The following is a 10,779-nucleotide window of genomic DNA, read 5'->3' as shown; positions in this document are numbered from 1 at the left end:
AAGCTTTTCAAATGTAAATTTTTGTTATCCTTAGTCACTTTTTACTGTTTCTTCCACTACATCTTAACGCTTGTAAGATAATTTATTAAAATGTAGCTATGTACTCTACTGTGATTTGTCCTATCATTTCATTACCTTTCTTTCATTTCATTGTAAACTATAAAGAAAACTAGATATACTTACTATTAATAGATAAATAAATTAAACACTAGTAGATTGTTATTTTTTTAAATTTTCTAATCTTCAGCTAAATGTTGTAATAATTTGATTTGCTCCATCATTATAATATTTTTATTCTTTAAAAGCATACCTATTCTATTTAAAATTAATATTAAAATTTTTAAATAATTTAATAAATATTTCAAACTTCCGCAATGTTTTACTATACAATATGTACTGCATTCATAATTATACTTGTATTTTTCTAATAATTAAATACGATATGATTAAATATGATTAAATCTAATCATTATAATTTATATAATTTTGATTGACAATAAATCATTTTATATTATATAAATAATAATTCTTTAATATTTAGTTAGTTTTACATATTACTAAATATTTTGTACAATTTAGATTATTGACAAAAATTATTTAAATTTCTAATTTAAAATACAACTTTTACTTTACAAATTGTATACTTTTTTTATTAATAATTTGTTTTATTTTATATATATTTTTAATTGTGTGCATGCTATTTATTTGGTATAAATATAAAATACAATTAAGCAAGTGTTTTTCAATTGTTTTACTTACTATTAAAGATAAAGAAAATTAAGATAAATATTATAATATAAAAGTAAAGGGTTGGAAGTATATTATGTGATTGCGAAATTTGAACAAGTATATTCCAAAATAAATTTTTAATTTTTAATATTTTATCATAGTAATTTAAATTGTTTTAAAACATACTGAATTCTTATTAAAAATGAATTAGTTAAATATTGAAAAAACATGTATATTTTTATTCCGTGAAGTTCATTCATATTTGATAATACGAAATAATAAAATATTTATATTATCTCGAACTAAAGTAAATCTCAATTTTTGCATTAGTAAGCATTAAAAAATGTTAGGTGCAAGTACATTCACTCACGTAAATGTTTAATTATTAAAATTTTATTCAATATCAAAATTGAAAATGACATTTTTTTCTAAATTTCGAAAAACATCAGTTTTTGGAATAGGAACTTTGACTATTGGTAGTATTTTATATTATAATTTTGGACGTATATTTTCTAATATTGAATTTAATGATTCCGAAAATATAAACCTTGAATCATCAAAGTGGGATCATAATTGGGATAGGTTAGATTAATTTTAATATTTAAATTTTAAATAAATTTTTTATTATATTTTTTATGTGACTATGTTGTTCAAAATAGATTCAGATATAATTATTCTATATGAATATATGTTGTTATAAATCTAAATGTATCTAAAATTATGATATAATTAGCTATTCATTTGAGGTATTATGAATAATATAATATAAATTTAAATATTAAATTATGTGTTTAGAAGTATGTATATTGTAGTTATCTTTATTATTATAAATTTGATAATATAAGTATAAATAAACCATGGTGAATAAGCATGTGTTTAATTCTAGTATCTATGAACTGTAATGTTTTTATAATACATAATTTCTTTTGTAATATTTTAAATTAGAATGGATGTATTCTACATGCAAAATTACATGCAAATTTTATTAAATTAATATCAAATTGAAATATTAGAATTGTTTAGGAATTCACTTTTATATATTTCTATAATTTATTATTCATATTATGTAATTAAGCTTATACAAATTATAACAAACTTTAACATTTCTGGTTGTAAGAATAAGAATAAAAAATTTGTAAATTGTTAAGTATAAACAACAGTGATTTTTGTTATATAAATTCTTTTTATGTTATAATAATTTGAAATTATAAAATCAAATTTATGTGTTTTGTATTAGAATATTAACTATAATTTACATATATTGAAAATTACATGTAACTTAAAACTATTAAAATTAATATAACCTTCATTATTTTATATGCATAAATATAACGAATTAGATGAAATACAAAAATATAAAATTTCAGTTCAGGTTTACTTTGTACATATAACTGATTAAAAAAATATGATAATATACTTCTTTGGAAATTATAAATAATATTTATATTTAATTATATCGCATTTAAGTAAAATTAGATGTATAAATGAATTTTAAACATTTGAAAGAATTTGTTGTCTCATCCTGGACCCTGTATTTATAAATTATAATTTAAAGAATAATTTCATTTTATTCATGTTTTGTATTGAAAGAATACAAGAAAAACAATTTCTTATAAAATGCTTTTAAAGATGTTATAACAGTTTTATTTCTAAAATTTTGGATTTTCATCTTTTAAATACTTTAAATAAAATATTGTATCTGTGAATATATTCTTGACTATTTTAATGATATGACTTAAATATCGATAATATCAAATATTTAAAAATAATTTTAAAACAAATTTGATTCAAATTACTCTATTAGTATGTTTAATATATATAATTTAGATATTAATTGAATAATATAATAAGAAACAAATCAAATAAAAATGCTTGCTACTTCGATTACACAATTTCTTAAAATAACAATGAAAGTAAAAATATTTGTATACAATTAATGCTTATAGATGAATTAACAATGGCATTTTTTCATAATTATGTCTTTGTTTCCATTTAATTTATTAGATTGTATCTTATCTAAAATTGAGAAAATCATGACAAATTTAATTGTAATTCAATTGTACGTATATAACATTTTTCAATTTATCCTATATTTTCTACTTTCCTTTATTTTTTTTTATCACTGTCCGCTGAATGATATGTACTTGAAAAGAATAATAAATAGGCTAAAGGTAGAACAAATGTGTAATCGGAATTAATTTTTTGATGATGATAAAATAATACTATATATATATTATAATCATGATTTATTTTTGAATATTTTTATGAAAAATTAATAAATTTACTGAATAAACGTAATTGTAATACAATTAATTTTTGTTTTGTAGGCGTTACTTTAAAAGTAAATCAAAATTAATAAGTGATAACACTAATTTACAAAGTTATAATAAAGCACGTGCAAAGATCGTACGACATGTAATACTTATAAGACATGGTCAATATAACACTCAAGGAAAAACTGATAATGATAGACATTTGACACACTTAGGTAAGTTATTATTTAACTATAGTATTACAATTATCAATGTTCATTAATACAATTTTAAAAATTTATAATATAGAATAATGAAAAATCATACTAAAAATACTTTACTTAGACTATTAAAAGTTTTAAAAATTTATCACATAAATCTATCATATATAAACAATTTGTTATAAAAGACTTAAATATATGAATTGTATAGAATATTTTTATAATTTAAAAGTTACAAAAATAACTTTATAAAATTAGTAGTTTCTCTAATTATTTAAATATCTTTTTAATTTCTTTTATAAATTCCTACCTAATATTAAATTTGTATAACTCAAACATTTTCTTTTTTAACCATATTATAAATATGTTATGCATTTTATATTCTTTTTGAATTCTTTTGAAGCTATAAACTCAAATGCATAGAGAAAAATATGTATTATATAGATACCCAGATACAAATATATTGTTGTAAATGAGTATTTGTCCTCTGCAATTTAATAATCCCAAAGAAGTATTAGTGTGTAATCACTATACATTTTTCCTTTTAATACATATTAAAAGTTATGATTTAGTAATATTATTATTAAGTACTTTTATTTGTTTTAATATAGTTTACTACATTTTTGAAATATTTTTTTAAAATGGTTAACACATTTTTTTTCTGTTTTTACGATTTCAAAGTTTGTATTACCTTTTATCATTTAAGCAAACATTATTAAGTTGGGATTTGTTCATATAATAAATTTTATTATATTATTCATACGTATATACTTCTATGCTTTTTCCACTCAATCTATAAATTTCACTTCTTTAAATATTTATTATAACAATAATTTTATAATTATTGAAAATAGTATTATAATTTATATAAAGGAACCATTGTGAACAATTTATCTTACCTTCTATGAATTTGGAGAATCTTTAATGTTTTAGTACGCCTATTCTGTTTGCTTATATACAATTATATCCAATCACTATAGACTAAATATTATAATATATTTTCTTTATTGTACTTTAATGGAAATATAATGTGTATTGATAATATTTATAGCAATATTATTATAGTATAACAATTATTATAACATAATTATAACAATATTATATATAGTACATTTATAGTGCAATTGATTATTTTCAAGATATTAGTATAGCGTTGGCTTTTAATTAATTACTTTTAGCAATGAATATCTACTTCACAATATTAATATACTCATATAAATTTATATGCTAATATTCTCTAGTAATCGAATATGAACTATCTATAATATGAAAAATAAGAACCTAATTTAACTATGCATTAAAAAAAAATTATTCAATATGTTATATATGTAATAATAAATTATTCAATAAATTCAATATGTTATAATAAAAATATAAATTTCTTAATTTATATCAATTACCTTTAAAAAATTGTTTTATACGATTCGCCAATCCAAATAAGTATAAATACAATTTTAATAATCGAGTGAGAATATTTAATAAATATATGTCTCTAATTATTTCAATTTATTTTTTCTTGTAATAATAAAAAAATGAACATTGTTATTGTATAGCATCTGTAATGTCAATTATATTAATGTGATAATAATTTAACATTATAAAACAATTGAATTCCGAATATATATATACACATATTAAGGACAATGTTTAAATATTATATTATTAGCAATTTTATAAAAAAAATTTAACTAAACCATATGAATAATAATATACTTAATTTATAGTATGCTTTTATTATGTTTACCTGAAAATCTGTGGTAATAGCATTCGAATTTAAATATCGATATAAAAATACTTGGTATCACAACTTAGTAAAACAATTTATTATTATTTTGATTGTCAAACATTTTTTTTAAACGTCAAGTTAATATAATAAACTAAACTATCATTTTATAATTTTTTTAATTGTAAGTATTATTTTATAAAATTTTCCTATTTGAATATATTCATGAATTTAATTATATAGAATTAATTTACTTTTGAATTGAATTGAATTAAATTGAATTATATTTAATTAATTAACTACATTCGTTAATGTTTGGTAAAGAAATTAAAGAAAATCGCTATTTGATACAAGTAGCAAAATTGAATCAATGCCCTTCAGTGATAACATAATCAAATTTAATCAATTGCAAAAAAAATTAAATAACTATGATGGCTAACGAATGCAATATTGTCACAAAAATATAAGTGATGGTATTATATTCTGTACAATGTGCACAAAAAAATTCTACGGTTAGTAGATCAGTAATTCTAGTTTTCAATATACAAGCTAATGACAAGATATGTATTAGATAATAATACTATTCAAGATTCAGAGAATCTCGTGAATTTATATGCTGGGAAACGTTCCAGCGGCTATTATTTCAAAGGGAAATATTGAACGGACATAATTTCTAAGAAAATTCTCCCACGGTTGTTTGAGGCTCGGAAAAGTTAGTACATCTGAAAAACACTCGTGAACAGTCATTTCCATTCTTTTTCGCATTACAAACGCGCTTATTTTTTGTCATGATAAACGTTCCTTGTTGTTTACTGGCAAAAACGCAACAAGCCTGTTTATGCTAGAACATTTAGAGAGTATCAGATGTACGTAATCTAACGAGTAGAAAAACATTTCCAAAAATTGATTACAACCTAAAACCCAGCACGTGTGACATCGGGCAGTCCTCGACACGCGTGTGCTTTCAATGTCACGAGACACAATGCATATATTGTTGTCAAGAGGGCAAAGAGGTGTGCATGCTCAATCATGCCTCCTAAAGGCCGCGCTCTGATTGGACACAAAAAAGGGGAAGGGATATCAAATTGATACCAGACTAAGTGAACTATTTAAGAACGAACACAATAGTTAAACTCATGCTAAAATCGCAACAAAAGAAGTAACATCGTAACAGCTGAGTTCGAAGAAAGTCTTAGTCAGTAAACACTCATGCTAAAAGAAAAGAGCGATTCCCCCAGGTCACACGGTATCTCCTGCAGCCAGTACGAGCCCAAGGAGGTCTTAGCGCGCGCAACGCGAGAAGCCTGCGTCGCCCCTTCAGTTCCATACCGTGTTGAACCTAACTTTTAATAGAAGCCGCTTGTACCCAAGCGCATGAACCAGTCGCAGATTCACGATATGGCACTACTCGAAGAAGTGTTAAGAGCCTTACAACCTCCCCTTTCTCAGGGTAATCAACCATCAAGGGCACCACGTCACGAAGATCAGGAACCTTACAACCTTCTACCTTGAAACGAAATGCACACTAATGCCACGTGCCAATAGTCAAAGAGCAACAATGGGTCATCTATAACTTCATCAACAATAATCAACCCTGTCTTTGGAAAATAGATGTAATAAACAGCAATAGAAACAGATATGTTAAATATTGAATCAATGCACTAACCCTTCCACTTGCCCAAGAATTGTTCCACATAACATCTAGTGGTCTTTTAGTTAAATATAAACAAATATAAAGTTGTTAGTAGTTTAGGATACGAAGTAGTATATTTCCAATTATATCGAGTAAAGAATTATGTACAAAATGTATTCGCCATTCCGGCTTGTTTTACCAAGACCGGTTCGAAGGATACGAATTGATGCCGTTGACAACTCAGAGACCACGAGTGTTGTGTGGTAGCGATGAAAGGTCACAAGTGGAAGGGATATTATAATAATATAATGTAATATGGCTAATGTATATGCTATTTATTCTGTTATTTATTGATGACGAGGTTGACTAGTATTATTATTATTAATTATGGAAATAACTCTTGAATTGGATTGATGTGTTTGTGGTGGCAAACGTATATTTATCTATGCAGTTTGACGATTTGAATATGACTGTAGAATGGCGCGAAGCTTGATTCGTCGATACTCGCGCTGTTTGTTGCTTAATTTCATAAGCGTCCGAACTTGAACTAAGGTGAAGGTTGCCGAAAAGACGCCCTTTTAACGGGCTCGAACTTGACAACGCGTACTGGAATCTATTCCACACTGTTGCTCTGGGGAGAGCTTCTTCGTTCTTAGTTACTTGTCGATTTCATAATCTCTGAATTTCAGAGTATGTAATTATTGTAATAATAATATTACTTACGAAGACTGCTGGTATATTTGAAATTGGGACCTCCTTGTTCTTTCTTCAAGGGGGCTTGTCACTGGACACTTGTCGTTGGAATCCGTCGCCCGGCAATAGGACTTGTAACGATAGCTGTGTTGAACTACATTAATAAGAAACTGCCAGCGTCTTCGGACTCTAATATGTGGATTGTCTTTGCTTCATTTGAACTTGTAACGACGGTTTCTTGAACTGCGTTAGTGGACATACGGGTGTATGTCGTCGTTCCTTTAGGACATGTAAGCACTGTTCCCTTGGCACCATAAACGGACTTCCACTTCACTTATTTGAATAAGTACTGTATTGAGTGTGTACTATATCGACAGTGATGAATATTAAAAAATGCTTAAGTACATTTACTGACCATGAATTTCACTTAATCCCCTTCCCTTATTTTCCGTCCAATCAGGGATTTTTCCCTTGCAGAACGCGGGCAGCGCCTCTTGTGGGCTTATAGTTAGTTAAGGGACTAGTCGTCTCTTGGTTTTCATGACAAGAAGAACTCTCGTTGCCGCTGACGCATCTGGCGACAGCATGATAACTTGTCGACAGTGGAAAGGGGGGGGGGTGTAGGTCCGCTCGACATAATGCCTGAAGTAATTACCGAGCGGAGCGAATTCGTACATATGCCTAACTGAGTTAGTTTTTCCGTGTTTATTGAATTTTTTTTTCCAGATGTTTTATGACGCTATTGCTAGATAGTTGCGAGCAAAAAAGTTTTGAAATCTAAAGACAAATTTTACGATGTTATATTGCATTAAAAAAAGGTCTCGCAATCTCGAACAAATTGTTTACATCTAAATATACAGCTCAAACATATCTTTAATTTTTTTAAATATCAAATCAATCGATATCCATGTAATTGAAGGTGACTATATTATTGCTTTCGAAATATTCTCAAATATTGTAATCTTAGATCATGAAAGAAAGTAATGATTTTAAAGAGTACATATGATCATAGACTTTTCGTTGTTTTAAAGAAAATTTTTACGTAAACAATCTATGCTGTTCCCAAAAAAGAAACTGCTTTCCATAATTGAATGATATCGAAATGTTTCCAAAAAGCTGATGGATAAACTTAGCATTTGTGTATTCTCTATTTTCTTATAGTATCTATTAACGTAAGAAATTGAATAACATTTTCTGCAGAAAATCGAACAATTAGATTAGAAAACTTCCGCGAAATATATGTTCATTAGCTATATTCTTAAAAAAGAGAGAATAATACATATATTGTAGAAAAAACAATTATGATTCCGCGTATATAATTACAATAAAAAAATGTCATAATTATCGTTGTTCCTGTGACAATAATTGTAAAATATATTAATATATATTAATAATAATTTTAATGTCTAATTAAAATCTTCACAATCCTCTAATTTTTTATTATAATTTTTTTTAGGAAAATTACAAGCAGAAATTACAGGGATGCGATTGGCTGAAATAGCTGTTCCTTACACAACAATAGTTCGGTCAACTATGACAAGAGCTCAAGAAACATCTAAACTCATCGAAGTACATTTACCTACTGTACCTGTTATGGATGATTCGTTACTTGTAGAAGGTACTCCAATTCCACCTGATCCACCCAGTGGTCATTGGAAATCTGAAAAAACAGTAAGTATTTAAAAAATGCAGTTACAATGATAATTAAAAAAACTTGTGTCAATTGTTAATCTATAAATATTTATTTGTACGAAATAGAAAATTTAATAAAAAATATATGTAAAGCAATAAGAAATTACTTATTATTTATTTCATAATAATATTCAATAAAAATTAAGATTCTCGCAAAAAAAAACAGCTACAATACACTAAGAATACTGTATACAATATACAAACATTTAATTTACTAAGTAAAATATATATTTTATTTTAATTAAACTAATAAAATTCATTGATGTAATTTTTTATTTTGCACTGAATTAGGTTACTATGTGTTTAAAAATAGTGTACCGGGCTAACCATATGCTAGTTTCACGAATATCTATTATTTTATGTTCTTAAATTAAAAATTTTTTTCTTTCATAAAATAGCTACAACACGATATCATATTGTAAAAAGCGGTAATACATTGTTTTATATCAAAACTGCTTTACGAATCGGACGAATATCACATGAGATAGTAATGATATATGTATAAAAATAGAGTACCGGGCGAGGAGGGCCAAGTAACTAAGATTATTTGTGAGCTCCCGATGTTGATAGGATTGCAGGCTAGTAGACAAGATAGTACATGTATTAAAAAAAAAGTAGTTTTGTTATTTAGTTATGTTTTATTTACGATTTCACTAATTGAATTATAATTAGTTTTAATTTTAATGATTGAGTGCTTGCTTTTCTTGATTTGGATGTTTTATTGCCACTGAGCTATCACGTACTCCGCATACACAGAAAGAAGTTGATGCCTTGCTGGTCCTCTATATGTGACACACGTGTGGATAGAATAATACACACAGAAGAGCGAGGTCGTAAACCCCCGCGCTTCCTTGTATATGAGCACGTGGCGTCGCTTATATTGCTTGTATTATGTTTTGCAGATAGCTTTACGTATCTGCAATGTATAGTATAGCTTGATATAGTTATGTATGAATTAGGAATGCAACGTTACCTCGTAGTTCTGCACGTTATGTATAGCTATGTTTTGCCTTGATCTTTGAGTTGCCTCGTGTGGCTCCTGGCAGTTTGATTGTGTATACTGTGCGAACTGATATTCGTAATTCTCGATTCCCCTTTTTTACTTGTATTGCACTGCTGCGAGTGTATGAATTGATTATCTAGCACTTGTGTTGAATAGAATAATCTTGCGTAATTACGTGGACTTTCTAATTGTTTGACTGCGTTTTAATTGACTTGTTCTTTTTCTGTTAGATAAGATAAGTGATTATGCAGTGCCGGCGTTGCCTTTTTTAAAGCCTTCTCTCGAACAGGCGGTGGTCGGTGAAAATTCCCTCTCTTTTAGTGTCGCCAATCAGAGCTGTCTTGTCCATCATGGCGTCGCCAATGAGATTTAGTCTTATTAGTGTATCTGTTTCAGAATTCTTCTTTAGTTTATGGTAATTCCAATCACGGCGCCTTTCGAGTGGTGGGGTCTCCCACCAGTGAGTCTTTCCAAGATGGAGGCTCCAATGAGAGCGGGTCTTGCTCAACTCCCCTCCATTATGGGGGCTCTTGATGCCGCGCTTTTCCCTCTCCATCCTAGCATTGTTGCATTCATTTCTTATAATCATGCGCGTTGCGATCGGTCAATGTTGTGAAGGTTAGGTGTAGCATTATTTTTGAGTGTATCATCTGGCTTGTGTTTTTTAGGCTAATTTTATGATTTGTGTACGCCAGATGTTTTATAATTTGTCGTCGATAGATGCTTTATGGCGAGGCCGTGTCAAATGTCTCGTAGCATTAGTTTTATGACTTGTTTTGCTGGACACTTGGAGCCTTGTTCTCGCCAGATGTGTTTATGAAGTTTATTTTCTT

At 27.1% G+C, this 10,779-nt stretch overlaps 1 protein-coding gene across 1 annotated transcript in view; it reads left to right on the top strand.

The window, feature by feature from the left end:
- Window positions 1–1,119: 1,119 nt before the first annotated feature.
- The window catches only part of LOC105365811 (serine/threonine-protein phosphatase PGAM5, mitochondrial-like), a 28,814-nt gene continuing 19,154 nt past the window's right edge, over window positions 1,120–10,779 (top strand). The window contains exons 1-3 of the mRNA XM_011504067.1: window positions 1,120–1,311; window positions 3,057–3,217; window positions 8,708–8,922. Of these exons, the coding sequence (XP_011502369.1) occupies window positions 1,145–1,311; window positions 3,057–3,217; window positions 8,708–8,922 (543 nt within the window). The 5' untranslated portion in view covers window positions 1,120–1,144. The remainder of the gene's footprint in view (window positions 1,312–3,056; window positions 3,218–8,707; window positions 8,923–10,779) is intronic.

This window comes from Ceratosolen solmsi, unplaced genomic scaffold (assembly GCF_000503995.2).
Source record: "Ceratosolen solmsi marchali unplaced genomic scaffold, CerSol_1.0 scaffold26, whole genome shotgun sequence".
NCBI lineage: Eukaryota > Metazoa > Arthropoda > Insecta > Hymenoptera > Agaonidae > Ceratosolen > Ceratosolen solmsi.
This window is presented reverse-complemented; position numbering and strand designations above follow the sequence as displayed.